This window comes from Rhinolophus hipposideros (assembly GCF_964194185.1).
Source record: "Rhinolophus hipposideros genome assembly, chromosome: 20".
NCBI classification, from domain to species: Eukaryota; Metazoa; Chordata; class Mammalia; order Chiroptera; family Rhinolophidae; genus Rhinolophus; species Rhinolophus hipposideros.
Window position 1 is genome coordinate 53,148,358 of NC_138066.1, and position 23,162 is coordinate 53,171,519.

Genomic DNA, 23,162 nt, shown 5'->3' on the forward strand with positions numbered 1-23,162 from the left:
GATAAGATTATCCCATGAGCCAAACAGGAGGGGCGAGATGCTATTGTTCTAATGGGTCCATTACACCTGAGGGTAAAGGACAACAGTTGAGGCATGGGTCAGCAGCTTCTTAGAAGGAGGGGCACAGCTACCTCCTAACTTTACATTAGCTCATGGGGGTCCTAGGGGGGTCCTGTCTGGCTTAGGTTGTTTCTCCCGTGAGAAAACTTACCCGTCTTTGACTGCAGACCCTGCTTACAAGGACCAAACATGGAGACTTAGAGTAGCATAAACTCAACCCCAATGAGGGACAATCCCACAGGGTCACCTTTCCCTAAGGAAAGATTGGAGGGGACAGACTGCTAGGTTGCTGTGTGACTACAGTTGTCACCGGGGGAATTGGGTGAAGGCTACACAACCTCCTGCACAGTTTTTTGCAACATTCTGTAAATTTCTATATGTAGTTAAAAAAAATAGCAATAGCCAAGGCAGGAAAACAACCTCAGTGTCCACTGACGAATGATGAGTGGATAAAGAAAGTGTGGTGTGGAATATTACTCAGCCACGAAAAAGGAAGCCTTGCCTTTTGGGACAACATGGATGGACTTTGAGGGCATTTTGCTAAGTGAGTTGTCAGAGACAAACACGGCATAACCTCTCTTATATATGCCATCTAAAAACACCAAACTCATAGAAACAGACTAGAATGGTGTTGGCCAGGGCTTGGGGTGGGGAAAAGGGAAATGTGGACCAAAGGGTACAAACTTCCAGCTACAAGATGAGTAAGTTCTGGGGAGCAAACAGACAGGTGTGAATTCTAAGTAGCAACAGCATATCTGGAGCTGATGGGTCCTGGAAAAAACACAGTTACCCAATAAAATAAAATAAAATAAATCTTGCACTCGGGGTGGCTGGTTAGCTGAGTTGGTTAGTGTGGTTAGCACCAAGTTTGACATTCAGGACATCAAGGGTAATATGACAACAGCTCTGATGGCCATTCCAGAAAAAGAGTTCCAAGAAGGCTTTGAAGGGTGGACTAGGCGCTGGCGTCGGTGCATAGCTTCCCAGGGAGAGTCCTTCGAAGGTGACTGTAGTGATATTCAGTAGTGAGATACGTAGCACTTTTTTATAGGATGAGTTCGCGAACTTAATTGTCAGACCTCTTAGATGATGAATTACAGAATTGTACACCTGAAACCTATGTAGCTTTAGTAACCATTGTCACCCCAATAAACTTTAATTAAAAGTTTTTAACTGTAAGTTCATTTTCTTTAATAGATGCAGGGTTGTTCGGGTTGCCTGTTTCCTGTCTTGTGTGGAATTTGCTCACTTCATCTAAATTGTTTGGCACAAAGCTGTTCATAATATCCCCATATTAGCCTTCTCATATGTGTAGAATCTTAAATGATGTCACTTGTCATTCTTGATATTGGTAATTTGCATCTTCTCTACATTCTTTCCAGCTCTATCTAGTTTAAGGTTTATGAATTATTGGTCTTCTCAAAGAACTAGCTTTTGGATTCATTTTTTAAAAAAACTTTCATTTATTTTAAGTGTGTTTTTCCAAGACCCACCAGCTCCAAGTCAAGCAGTTGTTTCACTCTAGTTGTGGAGGGCGCAGCTCACAGTGCCCCATGTGGGGATCGAACCGGCCACCTTGTTGTTAAGAGCACCGCGCTCTAACCAATTGAGCTAACTGGTTGTCCCTCATTTGTTTTTTATTTAATTGATTTTCACCCTGGTGAAAATTATATTATTTTCCTTTATATAATAATAAAATTATATTATTTCCTTTACTCTGCTTACTTTGGGCCTCATTTACTTTTTTAGTTTCTTAAGGTAGAATTTGCAGTCATTGAGAATTTTTTTTTTGACACAGGCCTTCACTGCTCTAAATTTCCTCTACGCTGTAGCTGCATCCTACACATTTTTATGCCGTTTTCATTTTCTTTTTGTATACTTTTTTTTATACTTTTTTTTTTTCCAAGCCAAGTTGTTGTCCTTTCAATCTTAGTTGTGGAGGGTGCCGTTCAGCTTCAAGTTGTTGTCCTTTCAGTCTTAGTTGTGGAGGGCGCAGCTCAGCTCCAGGTCGTTTCCGTTGATAGTTGCAGGGGGCACAGCCCACCATCCCTTGCGGGAGTCGAACCGGCAACCTTGTGGTTGAGAGCCCAGTGGCCCATGTGGGAATCCAACCAGGCCGACCCCATTTTCATTTTCTTTCAGTTAAAAACACTAATTTTCTTCAATCTCTTCTTTAAACCAAGGGTTATTTTATTTATAACTGTGTTATTTTGTTTCTAAATATTTGAGGATATTCTAGAGATCTTTTTATTATTGATTCTAATTTTATCCAATTGTGGTCAGAGAAAATACTTTATAGAGGTTGAATTCTTTTGAATTTATTGAGACTAGTTTTGTGACCCAGCATGCGGACGCTTTTGATAAATGCTCCCAGGAATTTGAAATGTCATTTTGTTGTTGGGTGGATAAATGTCAGGTCAAACTGGTTATCGTGTTGTTCATTTTCATGTCCTTTAGTCTCCTTGTTCTATCATTGAGAGGGGTTTTGAGATGTCCCTTATTTGCAAATTCATCCATTTCTCTTCTCAGGTCTGTAACTTTTGCTTCCTGTATTTGGAGCTTTTTTAGGGGATTGAAAGTTTAGGATTGTTACCTCCTTTGGATTTGCTATGACTATCTATAGTATACTTTTGATATTAAGACACCAACTCCGTGAGTCCTTTCACTATTGTTAGTTAGCATGTTTCCAAGTGGCATTCATGCTTTAGCACATACAGGAAATTCATTCCTTTTGGTGGCTGAATATTCCATTACATGGATGGACCACATTTGTATATATACTCACCTGCACCTGTGGGCGGACTCGGGTTGTTTCCATGCTGTGTCTGTTGTGGGTGAGGATACTGCTGCTCGGAGCATTGGTGTCAAGTATGTTTGAATGTTTGAGTCCATTTTCAGTTCTTTTGGGTACATAGTCACGGAATTGTTGGCTCATATGGCAATTCTGCTGAACTTTCCTAGAAACATGGAATGGCCCTTGGTCTGTCTCTGGGGTCAACACAAGCTTGGCGAAGCTGGAGTGGGCCTGCATCCCCACCCCTGTATTTTCAGTCCTGGCCCCTGCACACTACCCTCACCACAGGGCCCAGCTCTCCCTACACAGCTCGCCTCCACCAGTGGGCCTAGAAACTCCCCTCCAGTGTGTCCACCTCATCCCTTGGCTCTGGAGTTCAGGGGATCGGGGACTCCCTGCCCCTCCCCCTTCCTCCCAGCCTCCACTCGTTTGCATAAACCCTGAGTCAGTCTTAAGTTCAACTTGGCCAGTTCCGCAAACACTAATATAGGTGTTGCTGTGAAGGTATTTTGTCGTGTGGTTCAGGTTCACATCCACAACCAGCTGACCTCAAGTCAAGATTATTCTTGAGGATGTGAGTAAGATGCCTGCAATCAGCGGAAGCCCTGGGAACAGACCCAAGGTTCCTGAGGAACAGGAATTCTGACAAGACGTGCCTGGGGGTCCCCACCATTGCTGCCAGCAGGCCTGTCTCGTGCTTGTTCTGTTTGTGGTACAGCCCCGCAGCCCTCCAGGGAGTGTCTAGCCTGCTTTCTGCAGTGGGGCGCTGCCACTCTCCCTCCGGCATGTCTAGGAAGCATGCTAAAGGCTGAGGGGAGCAGAGGGGTCCCCTGTGAGCCCCCAGGTCTCAGCCAGGACAGGGCTGGTGCTCACAGTGGCTGGTCAGGGAGGAGGGCAGAAGAAAAATGACCAGAGCGGCCACAGCTCACAGGCAGTTTAATCGTGAGAGGCTCAGAGAAGAGCAGCATTTTTACCAGGTTGGTGTAAAAATGAAACAGGTCTAGACAGGGGTCTTTGAACTAACAATTGTAGTAAATTTCAGAATCTGAGCAGGAATTTGAATCACATTTCTTGAAAAATTAAGAGAACAGAATGGGTGCCCGGTGCCGGCTGCTCTGCCCCACAGGCCTGCATCACAGCCGGCTCCATCGGGCCGCCGGCTCCACCGTGGCCATGGCCGGGGGGCTCCCCAGCAACGCAATAAATAGAATCCAAACTGAGCCACAAAGGGACCCATGGGCAGAGGCTCGTGGCCCGGTGGACTCTTCACAGACCAGGGCAGGTCTCCGAGTCAGCAGTGCAGGTCCCGGCCCTGCGCCCACATGCGAGGTGGCAGCAGAGTGGCCATGTGGGTGGTGGCCCCAGGAGGGCTGGCGTCAGTCCTACTTCTAGCACGGTGCGCGGGCAGCTGCGCGGGGTGCAGGCCGCGGTCACACCGGCAGGACCCTCCCTGGCCCGAGGGACGTGGGGGCAGGCTAGCCCTCCCGCACGCTAACGCGCGGCTCGGCCAGGGAGCTGTGGATGATACCCAGAATGGCCTCCAGGCCGCTGCCCTCCAGCAGCGTGCGGTGGTCCCCCTCGATGATGTGCACCGACACCTTGCCGTCGCACACCTGAGACAGATTGTAGTCGGCGCCCAGGTCCTCGCCGTACGCGCCGCCGGTCTTGGCGCGCAGCAGCGTCACGTTGCCATGGTAGGTGGCCCGCGGCGTGTACTTCTCCGCCGCCCGCAGCTTATGGTAGAAGGAGTGCGCGGCGAAGGTGAGTGCGCGGCGGTCCAGACCCGCGTGGCTCTGTACGATCAGGTCCACGGCGGCCGCCACGCGCTCGTCCAGGCCCGCCAGGGGCAGCAGCGCCTCCAGCACCTGCGGGACCGGATGCTGAGTGGGTGCCCACGTGCTGCTCGGGTAGCCCGCCCCCCACCGGCCCGGGACCCACCCTGCTGTGCTCTGCATCGGTGAACTGCTGCACGAAGAAGCACAGGGCCTCGGTCTCTGCCTCCCCCTCACAGCCTGGCGTCAGCTTGGCGCGGTAGCTCTGAGAAAGGATGAGGGGCTGCTATGGCTGCGCCGATGGGCACGGGGACCTGGGACCGGATGTGGGACCCCGACGCTGCCCTCACCTGCGTGTACGCCAGCACATAGGTGTGCGAGCCGTCGAACAGGAAGAGGCTGTTGTGTGTTTGGGCGGGGTTCTGCTGCGCCTGCAGCTGGGAGCACATCTCGAAGGCCACGCAGGCCCCGTAGGAGTAGCCCGCGATGCGGTAGGGCCCCTCCGGCTGCACTTGCCTGATGCACTCGATGTAGTAGGCAGCTAGGCTCTGGATGCTGTCCAGGGGTGCAGCTGTGGGGGGCACTGGGCTCAGCGGCCGTGGGGGGGTCCCCGGGCCCCACGGGCACGCCACCCGCCTGGTTGGGGAGGGCAGCCTGGCAGGCAGGACCCGGCCGCACCTCGGGTGCACTGCAGGCCGTAGGTGGGGATGCTGAGCTTGGCGGCCAGGCTGTGGAACACGGCAGTGGAGCCCTCAATCGGGTGCACCAGGAACAGCGGCTGCTCAGAGCTCTGCACCGCGTTGAGCCTTGTCAAGGTCGGGCCCTCCGGGTTCACCAGCAGGACGCTCAGGTTCAGCTGGGCCTGCTGCGGGGCAGGGCTGCTCTCCTTGGGTGTGGGGGCTGCCAGCTCTAGGGGAGGGGCAGATGCCAAAGAGGGCCGGGGCGCACAGGCACGCGCACACACGCACACTTGACGTGGGCTGCTGCAGGCCTGGTGACGTTGGGTCTGGGATCCTGGCCCCCCAGTGAGCACTCAGGAAGGGCCCTGACACAGGGGCCCAAGCTGCCTGCGGGCCAGCAGCTCTGGGGGGGGAGGGCTGTGCTGGTCCGGGGACACCTGGCCCAGACCCCCCTGCGCCCCCGAGCCCAGCCCCAGCTGCCCTCCCCCCCACACGCACCTTTAGCCGAGCCACTAAGTCCCTGCAGCTTCCGGAGTGTCAGCTGCTGGATGTCCCGCATGGACATTGCCAGCTCGTGCTCACGCTCCAGCATCTGGCGCACCTCCACGCCCATGAGTGAGTCCAGACCCAGGTCCGCCAGCGAGCTGTCCAGGTTGACAGCGGCCAGGTCTCGGATGCCTGGGGAGAGACGCTTAGTTGGCAATTTGGGAAGGGGGGCTGGGGCAGCAGGCACGCCCCCTTGTACAGCCAGGGGAGCCGAGTGTCGGCCAGAGGGGGCGCTGCTTCCTCACCCAGGATGTGAGCCACGGCCTTCAGCAGGTCCCGCTGCCCGGCGCTGTCACTGCGAGCGGCGGCCTTCTCAGCCAGCACATAGCTGCTCAGGACCGGGTAGGGCTGGTTCAGAAAGAGATCCAACACCTCCAGGCAGGAGACTATGCGCTGGGGCAGAGTCCCGCCTACGACCGTCTCGTTGGTGCCCAGCGATTCAAGGATTATGCCCACGTCACCAATGGCGCCCCACTGCACGGCAAGGCCTGCAGGCGACAAGGGTTGGGGTGAACAGAGTGGGGTGCAGAGTGGGGGTGGCAGCCAGCGGTGCAAGAAGTGGGCACGGGGGCCCACCTGGGAGGTTGTCTTGCCGACGCTTTTCACATATGCGTTCCATGGTGGAGTTGGCGAAGCCGTAGTTTGTCTGGCCAATGTTTCCACGCCCGCAGCTCAATGAGGAGAAAACCACGAAGTAGTCCAGCTCGGGGCACGCCTCCCGGGTCACCCTGTGGATGCCTGAGTCACACCCTGGCCGGCTGCCCCTGCCTCCCGACCGCTGCCCCCCTAGGCCCTCGGCTCTGACCCCAGCAGAAGCCTGTGGCCTGGACCCTGGAAGGGGGTGGGAGCACCATGTGGGGGAGGGCGTGGGGTGAGGGGGGAGGACAGGGAGCCGCTCCCTGTACATATTGGGCCACAGCCAGGCCGAGCTGCACTGGGGCAAGGCAGGGCAGGGGGCCGAACACCCCACCTGTCCAAGTTCAGGGTGCCGCTGTACTTGGGCTTGTTGACGTCCTGGAAGAACTCAGGGGTCTGGTTCTCGAACATGGCATCTCTCAGGACCTGGGGGTGAGGCGTCCTCAGTGCCTGGCCTGGTCCCAGGGCTTTGGAGGGGTTGGCCTGGGAATCCTTCCCTGGGGGGTCAGCACTGGCCCCTCAGCTGCACTCACCATGGCCAGGTTGAAGACGCCTCCAACAGGGCCCAGTTGTGTGGCCTCGGCGATGAGGGCGCGGGCCCCATCCAGTGAGCTGGCGTTGCTGGTGGACACCAGCAGCTGGACTCCCTGGAGCCTCAACCCATGGACCTGCTTGGCCTGGTAGCCTATGGGTCACGGCCAGTCAGCTTTTGGCCGCCCAGCCCGCGCGTCCCTCCCGCTGCCCTGCCTGTACATGCCCTTAACCTGCTCACCTGTACGAATCCCTGAGCGGGAGGTCAACACGAGCTTCTGGGCCCCTCGCAGCACGAGCCAGTGTGCCAGCTCCAGGCCAAAGCCCCCCAGCCCCCCGGTGATGATGTAGCTCTTGTGAGCCGAGAAGAAGGTCTTGGGCACGGCCGCCATCAGCGTGGGTGTGGGCGCCTGCAGCACGGCCTCCCGCTCCTCCTCACGCACCTGCAGTCCAAGCAGAGCGTGTTCACATGCTGCCTGCAGGGGCCAGAGCCAGGGCTGCCGGGGGTCCCCCTCACCTGGACCACCACTTTGCCGATGTGCTTCCCCTGGGCCATGTAGCGGAAGGCGTCCTCCACTCGGTCCTTGGGGAACACGGTGCAGTTGAGGGGCTGCACCACGCCGTCCCGGATGCCTGCCCGCAGCAGTGCCGCCACCTCCCGCCAGTCGGTGCTGGCGTCGTCGAACAGCGCGTCCAGCAGGATCCCGTGGAAAGTCACGTTCTTCAGGAAGATGGCCATGCCTGCGTGGCGGGTGGGCAGAGGGCTCACCACTCTCGGTCCCCTGCCTGCCCTGGGTACCTCACCACAGCCCTCAGCCCCTGCCCACCCGCCCATGCCAGTCCATTGCCCAGCCTCACCCAGCGGGTTGTTGTTGGAAAGGTCAACTTTGCCGATTTCCAGGAAGCGGCCATGCTGGGCCAGGCACCGCACACTGGCCTGCAGCTTTTCTTCTGCCAGAGAGTTCAGGACCAGGTCCACGCCTGGTGGGGGGACAGAGGGGTCCTCACAGTCATGACCGCTGCCGGGCCTATCGGCACGAGTCCAGAGGGCCAGAGTCTTCTCCAGCTCCGCCAGGGAGGGAGAGAGTGTGGGTGGGTGACGGATGGTGGGTGATGGGGGTCGGGAGGCCGCTGAGAGCCCATGGGCCACGCACCCTTCCCAGCTGTGTGCCGCAGCACATGCTGCTCGAAGGATGTGTCCCGGGAGTTGGCAAAGCTGGTGTCGTTGAGCTGGGGGAATCTGGCTTGGAGGTATGCCCGCTTCTCAGCTGACCCTGGTGGGGTGGAAGCATGTGGTGGTGAGCCTGGCTGAGGGGCTGCTGGGTCGGCACCGGGCTCCAGGAAGGACGACCAGCTCACCCACGGTGGTGAAGACTCGGCAGCCCATGCTGAGGGCGATGGTGATGGCGGCCTGGCCCACACCACCCGAGCCCGAGTGGATGAGCACTGTCTCCCCATGCCGCATGCGCCCGCGCACCACCAGTGAGTAGTAGGCCGTGGTGTAGACGACAGGCACCGACGCCGCCTGCTCCAGGGTCCTGCAAGCAGAGTGCACAAGGTCAGCTCAGGCCTGAGCCTCTGCCACATCTGTGTGGGGCCCCAGGCTCACTGCCCGATGGACTCACCAGCTGGAGGGCACGTCCCATAGGAAGTCCTGAGACAGGAGGACAGAGGTGGCCAGGCCTTCGGCGGGTACCAGCCCCATCACACGCTTGCCGCTGACATCTCTGCCGGAGAACTCCATGCCCAGCATGCAGTCCCGGGAGGTGAACTTCCCTACGGGTGGAAGGCGGCTGAGCCCAGCATTTCCCCAGGAGGGCCAGTGCATGAGCTCAGGCCCATGACCCGCCCTTCCAGGTCTCCCCCTCCCCCCGCCGCTGCATGCTGCCCGCACTCCACACCTGGAATGGCATCAGGGGACAGCTTGCCCGTGGCCAGCATGATGTCCCGGAAGTTGATGGAGGCATAGTAAACAGTGCAAAGCTGGACTCCAGGGCTGGATGTTGGGGTGTGGCGCAGCGGGGAGCAGACCCAGCGAATGGAAGAGAGATCCCCTCGGGTGAGGACGTTTACATGGGCATGTTCTGTCTGCTCCTTTGGCTGGTCTGAGGGCAACATGAAGTGGGGCTGCCACGAGGCCACTGGGCTGGGGTCCCTGTCCCCTCCTCATCCCCCCAGCTGAACAGCAAGGAGTGGCTGGGGGGCTCACCGTGCTCCAGTGGGAAGTGGCGGAAGGCCCCCCAGGCCCCATCCCGGTACACGTTCATCACCAGGTCACCCTGCAGCACCTTCTGTAGCTCCGTGGAGCCCGGGTCCATCTTGGGGACGGGGGACGTGCTGCTGAGGTTGGACACCAGGACGCACCTGTGGGCAACAACGGTGAGGAGAGGCTGGGGGAGGGGAAAGGAGGGGAGGGGAGAAAAAGGGAGGGGCAGGGAGGGGGCAGCGTGGCGGGCATATCTTCTCTCACCGGACCCGGTGCCCCCCAGGCTCCTTGCGGAGACAGTTGACCATGCCCACGACGCCGGATGTGGTGCAGCCGACTGCCGTCAGCCACACGGGTCGGGAGGAGTCGTCAGCCAGAATGTTCTGCAGGACAGGAAGGGTTGGCCTGTGGAGGGTCCCCAGGCCCCCGCGTGTGGTACTGGGTGGGAGCCGGGAGGGAGCTGACCTTGAGCGAGTCCACCCATCGGAAGCTGGTGTCCTCCACAGGCAGGAAGATGGGGCTGTCTTGCAGGGCCGGGCGGCGGCACAGGAAGAGCACGGAGCCGTAGAAGGACCTCTTCAGTGCCACCAGCTGCAGGGCTGCCCCAGCAAACAGGCTCTCCCACTCGTCCTGCGCGTGGGGGGTGGTCAGCACTCTGGAGGGCTCTTGGTCCTGCCCACAGCCCCACTCCCCACCTCCCAGGCCAGCTCCCAGTTCTGCCTCCGGCACCCCGCACCTGGCTCAGCAGGCTCTGCCCGCCTAGCTGTGGCTCCGGGCAGGTCAAGAAGGCCACCGTCTCCCCGAGGGGGTGTCCTCTGAGCAGGGCGTGCAGCAACAGGAAGCCGCCCTTCTTGACAGCGGCCGCCATGTTGTCAAGGGCTGTGGCCAGGTCCCTAACGGTGGCCACTGCGAGGTTGCACACCAGGAGGTCAGCCTCACCCAGGCTGCTGGGGGCGGGGCCTGCAGGGTCCCACTGGCCTTGGGCCACGTCATGCTGCTGAAGCTCAGCCTGGGCAGACTCCAGGGCCTGGGGGTGGCGGTCAGTGGCCGTGTATTCCAGCTGCGTCATGGGCTGGGTGTTCAGCAGTGCCGGAATGCGGGAGTACAGGTGGCCATCACCAGCCAGCACCTGGAGGGGAGATTCCTAGATTGCTGCCATCCTGGCAGACATCTCGACACCGGCTGGGTGAACGTCTTCCACAAAAGTTTGGACCCCTGTGGCCTGGCCCTGTGGTCCCACCGGTGTTCAGGGAGGAACAACGGGAATGGCAGCCTGGCAGTCTCGAGCCAGCAAGCTGGCGTTGGAAGGCGCCCTGGCATGCCTTAGGTGTGAGCCTACGTGGAGCTGGCACCTACCTCCACCACCTTCATCTTGATGCCGGTCAAGTTCTCCAGGGCAGTGTCCACACAGGCCTTGAGCGCTGGGGAGTCCAGAAGGCCGCTGAGCAGTGGGTCGTCACGCAGCAGGGGCCTCTCCCGGGCCAGCATCTGGCCCAGCTCCAGGTGCAGGTTCCCGTTGAGCTGCAGCTGGCAGGCGGCTGCCAGCACCCGAGCCAGGCCCTGCTGCGGAGGCTCCCGGGGGACCTGGGCCCCATCCAGTCCAGGCACCACCATCTTCAGCCCCTGCTCGGCCACCTTGGTTTGCAGCACCTGGGCCAACCCTGAGGGGTAGGGGGAAATTAGCAGTAGGGACGGGCCTCACCTGGGCTGGTGTCTCCTGGCCCCCTGGGGAGGTGTCTGCTTGGAGCAGGGACTCAGAGTGACCAGGACCCAGGTGGCCTTGCCCTCCCAGGACACCAGACAAGCCAACAGATGGGGGAACAGAGTGGGCAGACCAGTCTCCCAGAGCTGGGAAGTGGCATCAGCCGGGCCACTCACTACTGCATGCTGAGGGCAGAGGCTGCTGTGTCCCCACTAAGCCTTGAGCCCCACAAAGCATTGGGCTCCGCAGAACGTGAGTTCAGTGCTGAGATCCCCAGTTGCCCCCCGAGTGCCCCCACATTAGCACAGGTGTGAGCTGTCCACAGGGACAGGGGACCATCTGCAGGGTCAGGCTCTGTGGACACTATGCCAAAGGCGAAGCAACCAGGAGGGGCCCAATGTGTCATGTTTGAGCCCTGGGCCCCCTCTGAAGACTGAGGGATGGTTAACAGCGATGGGGGAGGCCGCTGATATCAGCTCCGGGTAGGGAACCAGGCTGGGGGTTGGGGGGAGCTCCCAAGGGGGCCTCAGGAAGGGCAGGTCTGGGTTCCCGGTGAAGGAGAGGGATGGAAAGGCAAAACAGGTCCCAGTGACGGGCTATGTGGGGACATGAGCTGCCACCACTGGAGGGTCACAGCTGCAGCACAGGACCTGGAGCCAGGCCTCACCCCTGCACCGCTGCAGCTCCTCCTGCAAGGCTGCACTCCCGGCCAGGCACCTGCCCTCCACGTGTGGCGTGAAACAGAACTTCTCCAGGGAGGGTGTGTGCTGTTCTTGCTGCCGTCGCGGGGCCACCGAGGTGTTGAGCCGTGAGACAAGGACGCCACCAGCCACTATGCTCTGCAGACAGCTGTCTACCATCACATCAACCGCTGTGGGGACAGGCTGTCAGTGTGGGAAGTGGCTGGCACAGGGACAGTGCTGGGGGCACAGGTGCGGGGGCCGGACTACCTTGGGCCTTGCCCTGTACTGCATACACCTGCCGCTGGTGGGTGGCCGGGTCGATGTGGATGGCACCAATGCGGGTGGGCAGGCGCAGGCTGCGCTGGCTGGAGCCCAGGATGGTTATCTGCAGCATGGCGTCCAGGAAGGTCACCCAGTTGTCTGCCCACAGCAGCTGTCCTGTACTGCCTGCAACAGACGGGCCATCAGCTCAGCTAGACCAGATCTCCTGCACCCAGAAGCCTGGGATGCCCGTGGGCCCCTCACACCTACGACTGCCCTCCCTCCACCTGGTTTGGGCGACGGTGCAGTCACGTGGCACCTGGACACTGGGCAGCAGGTCAGGCCCAGTCTGGCCTTAGGAGGGGCCTTGACCCCCGAGTATAAGTGGGGAGCCCTGTGCCTCACCTTCCAGGTCGGCTTTGAGGATACCCTGGAAATGAGGGCCGTAGTCGTAGCCTCGCAGCCGCAGCTCCTTGTACACGTCCTCTGAGGTCAGATGGAATGCTGCCGTGGGGTCCGCCGGGTCCAGGCCACCGCGACTGGCGAACAGCTTAGGGTTGGGGTCCTCCCACTGGTACACCTTCCCTGTGAGCAGGGGTATCAAAAGGGCCTGAGGGTGGGGGCGAGCCAAGCTGGGAGCCAAGGCTCTACCCAGGACCCCACCAGGGACCCTGAAGCTGCAGGCAGCCTGCTCACCGCTCATTATCAGGTTGCCGTTCTCAGACACCTCAAACGCGCGGGAAGCCTCCAGAAGACGCACCTCCAGGGCCACGGAGCCTGTGGGCAGCAGCGTCAGGTCAGACCCAGCGGCCAGCACGCCCACACTCCTCCGGGCCACCCCACCTCACCTGTCTTAGGCAGGATGGTGGCCTGGTGAATTGTCACGTCCTCAAACACCACAGGTGTCTGCTCTATGTTTTGGTCTAGGGCATGCGCCAGTGTTCTCCAGACCAGGCACAGGTAGCCGGTGGCGGGAAAGATGACACGGCCATTGATGCTGTGGTCCACCAGGTAGTGGTCAGGGGACTCGGTGCCAGTATCTGCACGGGTATAGGTCTTAGTGCCCTGCCAGGAGGGAGGGGCCGTGCCCCGCCACCGCCCGCCACCCGCCACCCCACTCACCAATGTTGTAGACAGTGACAGAGGCACAGCTGGAGCCACTGGGGAAGTCCTTCGCGGTAGGCACGTCCCAGGTCTGGCTGTGGTCCCACTTGATGTGCGGGGAGATGAGGGGGGTGCCCCGGGGAGCTGGGAACTCCACAGGCGGGAACAAGTCGTTGGGGCTGACGTCAATGCTGGGGGTGGGGGCAGGATTAGGACACACCTGGCCCTGGGACCACCCTGCCACACCCACTGCCATCGGTCTCCCCTAAGGCACTGGATGATGCCAAGACGGGCCGAGGGCCACAGTGAGGGTGCTCAATGTGGCCCAGCACCATCGGCCTGAATCCTGGGGGATGGTCTTCACTAGAGAAGTGCCTGGGGTACCCCAGGGGGCCCCGCAGGGGCGCAGACTCACCCGGCCAGGTGGAGCTGGCCCACATGGCTGAGGAAGAACTGCAGGTTGTCCGCGTGGTCCTTCTTCATCAGGGGGACGATGGTGCAACTAGGCTTGAGGCCTCTCTTGAGGACGGCCTGCGTGGGGCACAGCGGGCTGAGGGCTCCCTCAGGTGGTTGCTGCCCACCCACTGTGTGCACAGGGCCACACAGAGCTCCGTGACCCCGACGCCCACCCAGCCCCAACCCCCCACAGCCCCATCGCTGTCCTGGTCCCAGGGCGCACCTGCAACAAGGCATGGGGGGCGATCTCCAGCACCACGGCGTGCTCCGGCACGTGCCACAGTGCTTCCTGGAACAGCACAGGGCTCACCAGATTGTTAACGTTGTACTCAGCCGAGGACGTGCGGGCCAGGCTGCTCTGCCACTGGGCCTCGGGGATGGAGGTGCTGAGCCAGCGTGCGGAACGGGGACGCGGCTCCCGGATCACCTGGACATGAGGCCGGCTGGGTCAGCGCCAGGGGCCCAGCCCTACCGCTGCCCTCTGGAGGCCCCTCCAGCAACCCTGAGGGGGCCGGCCCACCTCCTTGAGAGCTTGCAGCAGCGAAGGAGCGATGGCTTCCATGAAGTACGAGTGGAAGGCCAGGCCACCCGTCCGCACCTCCTTGGCAAACACGCCCTCCTGTCTCAGCTGTTGCACGAACTGGGACACTGCAGCCTGGGAGCGGGGAGGGGGCTAGAACATGAGCTCGGCCCCCACGCAGAACCCACCCCAGTGTCGGGACAAGGCCTTGCCTCCCAGGGCACACCTGAGGTCCTGAGATGGTCACCGTGTCCTTGGAGTTGTGGCAGGCAGGCACAACGCCCGGGGGGCAGCGCAGCTTACAATCCTCCCAGGACAAGCCTGTGGGCAGAGACAGTCTCACAGAGTGGCCATAAAGACCAGCCAGGGTAATGACAGCCGCGGACTGATGCCTTTACGAGGCACTTTCCCCATGCTGCATTCCATCTTGGGCAAAGGTGTCATTACCACGCTCTCACAGTCCCACCGGTGACAACACCCCAAGCTTCTGCCCAGTGGAGGCCACAGCCTAGCCCCTGCCAGGCCCTAGGGTCCCCCGCCTGCCTCAGGGGTGAGCAGTCCTCTCTCAACCGCAGCCCCCCAGGGCCGAGTGCTCACAGAGGGGAGGCAGGAAGGCTCACCCCAGTGCCCTGACTGTATCAAAACTCCTGTAGGCTCTCGTCCTCAGGTGGGTTCAGATCAGGCTCATGCGAAGACAACCACACTGGCCTTTACTGACGCCCATCGGTGAGTGTGCCAGGCACCAAGGCCACCAGGCATGGGGCAGCCACGTGGACGTATCTAAGGATGGTGGCCAGCAAGCTGCCCCTGGGCCCCTGCTTCCACCCTCTCCCACCCCCAGGGGCACCTTCGGGCCCAAGGGTGGAGAGGGACGAAGAGCACGGGGCAGCACCTACCTACGGCCGCCATAGCTCCCGGGGGGATATTGGCCTCCTTGATGCACTGGCCCCTCCAGTAGGCGGCTAGGATGGCCTCCTCCCGAGAGAGGCAGCCGTCGGCATAGCCACAGGCCACCTCCCCCAGCGAGTGCCCAATGATGCCATCTGGCCTCAGGCCCATGGAAGTCAGCAGGTCTATGAGGGCGATCTGAGGGAATGGACATGTCACCTCAGGGCTGGGACGTCAGACTGCCCACTTGACTGTGCCCTCAGGTCTGGCCAGCCCCCAGCCCCAGCCCCGAGGGCGCACCTGGATGGCGGTCAGGCTCACAAAGGCATGGACAGTGTCGTCGAAGGTGGCCTCGTCCGTGCTCAGCAGCAGGTCTGCCACTTGCACGCCCAGGGGCTTCAGGACCTCATCGGAGCGCAGGATGGAGCCTCGGAAGCTGGCCAGGCGCATGAGGCTGAGCCCCATCCCGCGCCACTGCGTGCCCATCCCTGTACCAGCGACACGTGTCAGCATGCAGCCGCCCACCTGGGCCGCCACTTGCCCTGGGAGGGCCGGGGACAGGACTCACCAGAGCAGATGAACCAGAGCGGGCGCTGGCCGGCGGGCACGTGCTGCACCTCCTCCTGGCCATTGCCCTCGCTGCCCAGCACGACGTAGCCACGGAAGGGCATGGCGGTGGTGGGGGTGGCGGCGATATTGTTCAGCATGCTCACGAACGCCAGGTCCTGCTGGTGCTGGCGGCCCTGCTCCAGCAGGGCCTGCACGGCCTTGGCAGTGCGCCCACTGGCCAGCAGCAGGCGGGGCAGGGCAGCGTGTGGGGCGGGGGCCAGGGGCGGGCATGAGTTGGGTCGGATGATGACGTGCACATTGGAGCCACCAAAGCCGAAGGAGTTCAAGGCCACGTTGCCCCCGCGGACGGGCAGGGGCTGTACCACCACCTGCAGGCGCCCATCACACAGCGCCGGGATTTCGGGGTTTGGGCTGTTGAAGTGCAGGTTGGGGACCCAGAGCCCGTGCTCCATGCACAGCAGCACCTGCGGGCAGTGGCAAGCAGTCCTGACGACCCAGCAGCCAGGGAGCTCTCGTCCCCACCTCGCCCTGCCCAGGTGCAGGGCTGCAATGAGCAAGCTCTTGCCCCTGCCTGGGTCCTGTCACCTCACAGGCCGAGTGGCTGGGAGCCCCGACACAAAGACCTCCTCAACCAGACCCCACCCAGGTCCCCATGCGAGAGCTGCGGCCGCCCAAGGGAGCACAGGAAGCCCCCCATATCCCGGAGCCCGAGTGATGGTGACCAGGTCCTCTGGTCACCACTGTCCCTCTCTCCACTGGCCACTCAGCCCCCATCCGCTGGTCAGAAGGCCTGCCTGGGCTGCCCCCGCCATTTCCACTCTCACGGGCCCACATGGAGCCAACCGTCCGCAGAATGTGACCCAGAGGGAAGCAGCACTGAGGCCTGGCCCTTGCTTGTGCTCTGTTGCCTGGGCCTGAGTGGCAGGCAGCTACCATGTGGCCTGTGGGGACCTCCCTCCACCTGGTGGCCAGGACCAGCCCACCCACCTTGGTCAGTGCCACCAGGCCTGAGGCGGGCTCTGCATGCCCCATGTTCGACTTGGTGGACCCGATGAGCAGGGGCTCCTGGCGGGTGGCGCACAGGGCTCGGGCAATGCCATTCAGTTCCTGGGGGTCACCAACCTGCGGGGGACATAGGGGGTCAGGACTCAACCTGGCACCGCGGGTGTGCATGTGGGTGGGGGTGGGGGCCTCACCATGGTGCCCGTGCCGTGTGCTTCGATGTACTCAAGGGACTCAGGGGTCACCCCAGCCGGATCATACAGGGAGCGAATGAGCTGCTCCTGGGCCTCTCCAGAGGGGAAGGTCACACCTGTGGGAAGGGCCGGGCCTCAGTACCCTGACCGCCGATGGACTGTGGCAGCCCCGCCCCCCACCAACCTGCTCCCACCTTGCTCCTTGAAGCCATCGGTGTTGGCGCCTGTATTCAGGATGGTGGCATACACCCGCCGGGCCAGGGACTTCTTGGTCAGCAGGACAGCCACCACAGCCTCCGAGCGGCAGTAGCCATCCCCTGAGGTCAAAGGGTACCTCAGGCTCAGGGACTTGGATCCCAAGCTCCCTGGGCCATGAGGCGAGGCTGCCCACGGGCCGCCCTGGCCCCCCGGCTTCCCATCGTGGCCTCACCCGCCTTGTCGAAGGACTTGCAGGTGCCGGTGGGGCTGAGCATGCCCAGCTTCAAGAACTGCAGCGACGTGGTGGGCTTGAGAAGGACATTGATGCCGCCCACGAGGGCAGCAGGGCACTGCCCGCTGCGGATGGCCTGGTAGGCGCAGTGCAGGGCCGTCAGGCTGGAGGAACAGGCCGTGTCCAGAGCGATGCTGGGCCCTGCAGGAGGGCAGGAGCAGGGCTGAGCCCCGGGGCCCAGGGGCTCAGCGGGGGAGGGGAGGCGAGCACCTGGGAGGGCCTCGCTGTCCTGGGGCCCACACCCTACGGCGGGCACCCACCTTTAAAGTCGAAGTAGAAGGAGAGGCGGTTGGCCATCATGGCTCGCTGGCAACCCACCATGCTGTAACCCAGGAGGGTCTCGGGGTCTCGGCTCAGAGCCTCGGAGGCTTCAGAGCCACTCACGCCCACCCACACGCCGGTGTGCGACCCTCGGAGCGAGGCCGGGTTGATGCCTGTGGGGAGCAGCAGTCAGACCCTGCAGCTGGGCCCGCTGGGCCGCACCCTGCCTCCTAGCTCTTGGGGGGAGGCTGCCCCTTGGCCTTCTTGGCTTGGGTGAAGGGTGCTCCATCTTAGCCTAACTGGAGAGGCGGGGCAGGGCCAGGCAGAGGGAGCAGAGCCGTGGCCGGCCCACAGAGGGCTGAGAATGGACAGTCGGATAACCAGGTCACAAAGAACTGGGGCAGGGGTGCAGGGGGTGGGGTGGGAAGGTGGGCCAGGTGGGGCTCCAGGTTCTGGGTCAAGCAGTTGCCGGAGACAGCCAGAGGTGAAGACAGAGGGCAGCATTGTCCTCAGACTACTCCCTTGGCCCCTGGTGTTGCCGACAGGGTCTGGTGAGCCCCAAGGGCCAATGAGCACCCAAGCCCCAAGGGCGGCCTGCCCTGGAACAGGCGAGATAAGGAGACAAAGGGAGACAAAGGCTAAGTGTCCAGGCTCTTAAAAGAGACACTCCCCGGGGAGTGGCGTCCAAGGTCTCTGGGTGGGGCCTGGGCAGTGGGAAGGCCACCAGGGTCTGCTTGCCTCCCCTCCCCCCAGAGGGGTGCGTGCCCATAACCCTGTCACATTCAGTGGCTACCCCAGGGACTGGCTAGTGTCTGCTGACCAAAGGTGAGAGCAGGAGGCCCCCAGGGTCCTCATCAGGGCCAGCCACCCACCCCTCCCCACAAGCAGGGTGGGCATAGCAAGGGCAGGAGTCCTGGGGCTCAGCACTGGCCCTCACCCCAGATCAGCCATGCGACAGGGAGCCAGCAAACTGGGGCATCAGGGCATGCCTGGATACGTCCCTGCCATTGTGACACCCCGACTTGCTCCAGGGCCCACGCCTCCTGAGCCTTAGGGCCGGGGACAACCTCGGCTCCCCTTCCTCCTCGATCGGCTGCACTCAGAGTTCTGCTCTGAACATGTGCTGCTTTTAGAAGCGAACAAACAGAAACACTCCCGTCAGGTTGTGCCCCCAGGCCGGCCAGCAGCTCCTGGTGACCCACCTGCGTCCACGATGGCCTCGTAGGAGACCTCCAACAACAGACGCAGCTGGGGGTCCATCGTGTGCGCCTGCCTGTTGTGGACCCCAAAGAAGGCGGCGTCAAACTTCGACAGATCCTTCAGCTTGCCAGACCGCTTGGGCAGGCCGTAGAGTCCTGCAGGCATGGGCAGACGGATGGCGCCTGTTGTGGGACGTCACAGGCCCCACGGGACCCACGGAGAAGGTCCTGCTGTGAGGGGAGCTGGCTCCCCAGGAGGGCGGGCAGCAGCCCCAAGAGGGGCCACTTGGCAGCGTGTGGCTGACTGTGACCCCAGAGCAGAGCGTGGTGGGGCACAGCAGCGTCCCACAGCCCACCACCATCCTGGACCCTCTGCCTGGCCCGAGCTGGGCCGGCCCCGCCACACTGACTCACATCCTGTAGATCAGGTAGAGCCACCTTGCGGGGGAAGCTACTGGGTGTGAGGGAGTCAAACCAGCTTCCCGAGAACCTGGGACATGTGGGCCAGCAGTGGCCGGCCGGGCTCTCGCCCAGCTGGCCTCACCCTGGCCCTGTCCCCGGTTCCAGGACCCAGCAGGTCACATAGCTCAGCTGTAAAGTGGGCAAGGATGCATAGCAGGGCCGACCCCCTGCCTCCTGAGCCCAGAGCCCACTCACCGGCCTTCCACCGCCTGTCGTCTTCCGTCACCATGTCCACGCCACCGATGAGATTGGCCCAGAACTCCTGCACATTCTCCGACTCGGGCAGCTTCCCTGACATGCCACTGATCACCACTTCCTCCATGCTGCTCCCTGTGGGGTGGACATGGGTCAGCTCTGGCCCCAACAGCATCTGCCCTCCTCCACCTGGCCCATTCATGGGTCTGAGAGCAGCATGGAGGACCAAGCCCCCCCCCCCCCAGACCAAGGGCTAAATGGTCAGCCCCCGGTCCTGTGCCTCCTGGACGGAAGCCCAGGGTGTGTGTGGGTTCAACTCTGGTCCAGCCAGCCCTCACCTCTTACTGGGCCTGTCACATCTGGGGCCCCGACCTGGGGTGATAACACCATGGATGGCCCTTCTGCCCTGTGGCCACCCCAAGCAGTCAGTGGCCTCTGTAACCTCCTGCTGCAGGGCTCCTGGGAGGACCATCCAGAGATGGGCTCAATCCCTTCCCAGGACAGGGCCACCTGGACATCAGCCTGCTAAAAGCTGGCCCAGGAAATCAAACAGGGAAGGAGAATGGGCGCCAAGTTTTGAGGGAAGGAAAACATAAGGGTGGGGAGGAGCAGCAGCCCATCCTTCACTCAGCACCCCAGACTGCCCTCCACGGCCGATGCCACCAAACTGCCCGAACTTGGGCAGGGCTGTGGGTGCCAAGGCCCGCTGGGCTCTGTGGAAAGGTGGCCCCTGCTCCATAGTGGGCCAACCCGAAGAACTTTTCCTGGTCAGGTTGCAGGCAAGTGCTGCGCAGACCCACACACCTGTGCAAGTGAGACCGTAGGACACTACTTGCTGACCTCCACGCAGCCTGCCTGACCCAGGTCCCCAAGGCGCCTGCAGAGGGAGCCCTGGCCACCCTGAGCTTGTGGGTGCAGGATGGGGGCTCCTTTGCAGCCTGAGCAAAGGGGCAAAGTCAGGGTTGGTCTAGCAACTTCTGCCAATGCCCTAGGGTCTTGCGGTGCTAATGTCCGGTGGGGGTGGGCACGCCAACCCTTTGCCCTCCTGGGTCTCTCTGAACAAGGGCGGGCTGAGTAGAGGAGAGCAGCGACTTCCTTGGGTGGCCGAATGTCCCTGCTGTCTCAGCAGAGAAGGAGCCCCCTCCCCCAGCGCTGAATAAAGAGCTCTTTGCGGGCCCAGGGGCAGCAGCTCCGGGGCGGCTGCTACCTCCAGAAAGCGCCGGCTCTGTTCTCCCCCTACTTGCTATTCACGAGGAGTCCGGCGGGGCCCAGACGGGGGGTGGAGACCCCCGCAGCGCGCCCCGCCTCGCCAGTCCGCCGCTGCCACCGAACGGGCTGGGGCTGCTTGCCACCCCAGAACTTTGGGGGTTCCGGCCGGCGCCCACGTGGTGGGGAAGCCGGTCCCCACACGGCTCCGGGGGCCTCTCCACCGCATCCCTCCCTTCTTTCCGGCCCTCCGGTTGGCTGGAAGGGAGCCCCCGGCTGGGGCTGGGCCTCGGCTATCCGGCACACGAGGAGGCCGGGGTGGTGGTGCCGCGGTCGAGGAGCTCAGGGGCCCGGCGCGCCCCAGGCGGCGGGTGCTCCCTCCGGCCCTCGGGGGTTCGCAGCTGCCTGGCCAACCCCACTCCGAGACCAAAATGGCTGTTCGCGGCACTCTCTGGCGTCCGCCCCTCGCCATCGTCCATCTGTCCCACCAGGCCTGGGGCGCGGCGCACGGGTCCTTCATCACCCGGCCCCGGACGCTCTACGGGGCTCGGACCGCGAGACCCGAGCAGGCCTCGGAGGGCGACCTCTCACCACGGGCGCGCCGGACCACGCGCGCCCCGTGGCCGGAGGATGCCGGCCGGCGGCGCCCTCCGAGCCCGGCCGCGCCGCCCCGGCCCCGGGCCCGCCGCTGGTACCTGGTCTGGGCGCGGGCGGCAGTGCGGGCGGGCGATTGAGAGCGAGGATGGAGCGCGGCGGAGAAAGGGGCCAGGCCGCTGCCGTCTCTCTGGCTCCCTCTAGGCCGGCGCCGACTCTATTTAACTGCGGCCGTCCCCGCGCGGACACGCCACATGGGCTGACAGCTTGGCTGCGCCGCCCAGGCCAATGAGCGTCGGGGCTGCGCCCCGGGACCCGGCGCGCCGCCGCCAGTGGGGTGATGCCGCGCGCCGCCGCCGCCGCGACCCTGCGCGGGGCCGCGCCTGGGGGGGAGGTGCCGAGCTGGTGGGCCGAGGACTCGGGGGGCGCTGGGGCGGGGCGCGCCGCATCACCCCCGCCCTCCACTTCCGTTTCCCGCCCCGAGGGCGCGCGGTGCGTCCCCACCCCCAGGGCCGCGGGGGCCACGTGTGCGCGGCGCGCGGGTTAAACGGGACCGGGCGTGTTTGGGCTACTTCGGGGTGGGGGCGGGCGGTCACACCGGGGCCGCATTGGAGTCCAGGCGGACCCCCGCACGGACGGACGCACAGACCAGCTTGTGGGGCGGGCACAGCCGACTGTGGGCGTGGCTCGTTTTGCCGCCGCGGCCAATCGGGGGCCGGGGGCGTGCGCGCAGGCCCAATGGCGGCGCGCGAGGGGGCGTTGCTAGGCGATAGGGTGATGGGCCGGCCCCAGCGCTGCGCCGGCCGCGGCGGGCGAGCGCGGTCGTTGACCCAGCCGGGGGCGCACTGGCCGGGGTTACTGCCGGTCACCGCAGCAGGGGACTGGTCCTCTCTGCCCGGTCGTCCCACTTCGCGGGGCCGGCGCGGGAAGCCGGGCGGACGCCTCCCGAGCCAGGCAGGGGTCGAGTGGGCGCACCGCCGGCTCCCCGGAGCCGGCCGCAGGGAGGGGCGCGGCCATTTGGCGAGCGGGTTCTGCACGGACACCGCTTGGTGTGATTCGAACAAAGGAGCCTCCCTGGGCAGAGGCACTCGCGCGCGCACTTGGCCACTGGCACCCACGCGCGCTCATGCGCACCGGCGGAGGCTCAGCTCAGCGTCCCGGCTCACTGGCGCGCCCTCCCTTGTAATTCTGCTTAAACGGTTATGGAACTTACAACTCCCTGCCCCGCTGCTCACTGGGGGCTTCTGGCTCCTGCACAGGGGAAGGAAGGGCAGGACAGGAAAAGGGGAGAGCTTGGAGCTCCCACAGCGGAACTGCTGTTCTGAACAACCTCTGCGCGGGTTGTCTTTTTCCTCTTCTGATTTAAGAGTTTATCAGATAACTGGGGTCCCCGGCTAGGGGCGGCTGGACGGGCTGCGCTCGAGACCCCGGGCTCGCACCCCGGAGGGCGGGTGGGTCGGAGGCTCGATCATGAGCTCTTAAGTGAGTCTACCGAAAGTGACCCGGCATCTCCCATTCACTTTTTCAACTAAAAGAAGTCACATGGCCTTGCGGCATTCGAAGAGGCAATGCCGGAAACAGCAGAGCACCGACCCCCCACCTCCATCCCCCCTACCCCCACCCCCCACCCCCCGCGGAGCTGCTCCAGCGCCAACTTCCCTGCGGCGCTGACCGAGTCACTGCCGTTGCCTCTCCCGGAAGCCCGCGCGCCCAGGACGAGCAGTTCTGGCCCCATGGGAAGGCCGACCTCCCTGCCGGCGTGTTCACAGGGGGCTGAGTGAAGCACACTGCTGATGCCCAGGGAGGCATGAGCCACGGCACCGCACACCAGTGATCACACTGTGCTCTCTGGGCCCTGCAGGCCGCAGCACCTGTGAGCAAGGCAGGTAGATGACACTGTCTACATTTTACACCGGGGCTAACTGAAGCCCAAGAGGTCACACACAGGGAGGGCTGGGTCTAGCCTTCCCCGTCTCCTCCTTTCTCCTGGAGGGTGAGAGCTGGCCCCGTTGGGAAGCCTCAGTGCTGCACCCAGGCGGCCTTAGGGCACAGTCATGCTCCATCCACCTGGAGCCTGTCTGCACCTGGAGACAAGGCCTGTCTGCAGCCCTCGGCACTGCTGTGCCAACCAGGTGCAAACATCAGGGGAT

The 23,162-nt window shown here is 62.6% G+C and overlaps 1 protein-coding gene across 1 annotated transcript; it reads right to left on the reverse strand.

Annotated features, from left to right (window-relative positions):
* Positions 1 to 3,773: 3,773 nt before the first annotated feature.
* On the reverse strand, positions 3,774 to 21,356 carry FASN (fatty acid synthase). The gene is made up of 42 exons (XM_081030033.1): positions 21,114 to 21,356; positions 19,213 to 19,347; positions 18,559 to 18,711; positions 17,356 to 17,529; positions 17,036 to 17,236; positions 16,800 to 16,922; positions 16,606 to 16,721; positions 16,397 to 16,531; positions 15,408 to 15,873; positions 15,140 to 15,327; positions 14,848 to 15,037; positions 14,178 to 14,272; positions 13,952 to 14,086; positions 13,655 to 13,858; positions 13,391 to 13,506; positions 12,994 to 13,166; positions 12,720 to 12,911; positions 12,568 to 12,648; positions 12,277 to 12,456; positions 11,878 to 12,057; positions 11,595 to 11,798; positions 10,582 to 10,886; positions 9,962 to 10,354; positions 9,691 to 9,855; positions 9,490 to 9,608; positions 9,229 to 9,383; positions 8,921 to 9,124; positions 8,645 to 8,795; positions 8,379 to 8,557; positions 8,174 to 8,293; positions 7,878 to 8,000; positions 7,537 to 7,760; positions 7,261 to 7,462; positions 7,022 to 7,173; positions 6,823 to 6,914; positions 6,429 to 6,580; positions 6,098 to 6,340; positions 5,805 to 5,984; positions 5,305 to 5,535; positions 4,977 to 5,197; positions 4,793 to 4,891; positions 3,774 to 4,719 (listed from the first exon to the last, which is right to left on the reverse strand). The coding sequence occupies exons 2-42, from the start codon at positions 19,337 to 19,339 to the stop codon at positions 4,330 to 4,332; spliced, it is 7,533 nt and encodes a 2,510-aa protein (XP_080886159.1). The 5' UTR covers positions 19,340 to 19,347; positions 21,114 to 21,356; the 3' UTR covers positions 3,774 to 4,329.
* Between the last annotated feature and the right edge of the window lie 1,806 nt (positions 21,357 to 23,162).

Excerpts from the sequence above, each read along its gene's own strand:
- FASN (XM_081030033.1), bottom strand. The coding sequence starts at position 19,339 with ATGGAGGAAGTGGTGATCAGTGGCATGTCAGGGAAGCTGCCCGAGTCG. Across the intron at positions 18,712-19,212 it reads CGACAGGCGGTGGAAGGCCG|GACTCTACGGCCTGCCCAAG; the intron begins GTGAGTGGGCTC and ends CCATGCCTGCAG. Across the intron at positions 8,001-8,173 it reads GCGGCACACAGCTGGGAAGG|GCGTGGACCTGGTCCTGAAC; the intron begins GTGCGTGGCCCA and ends TCCCCCCACCAG.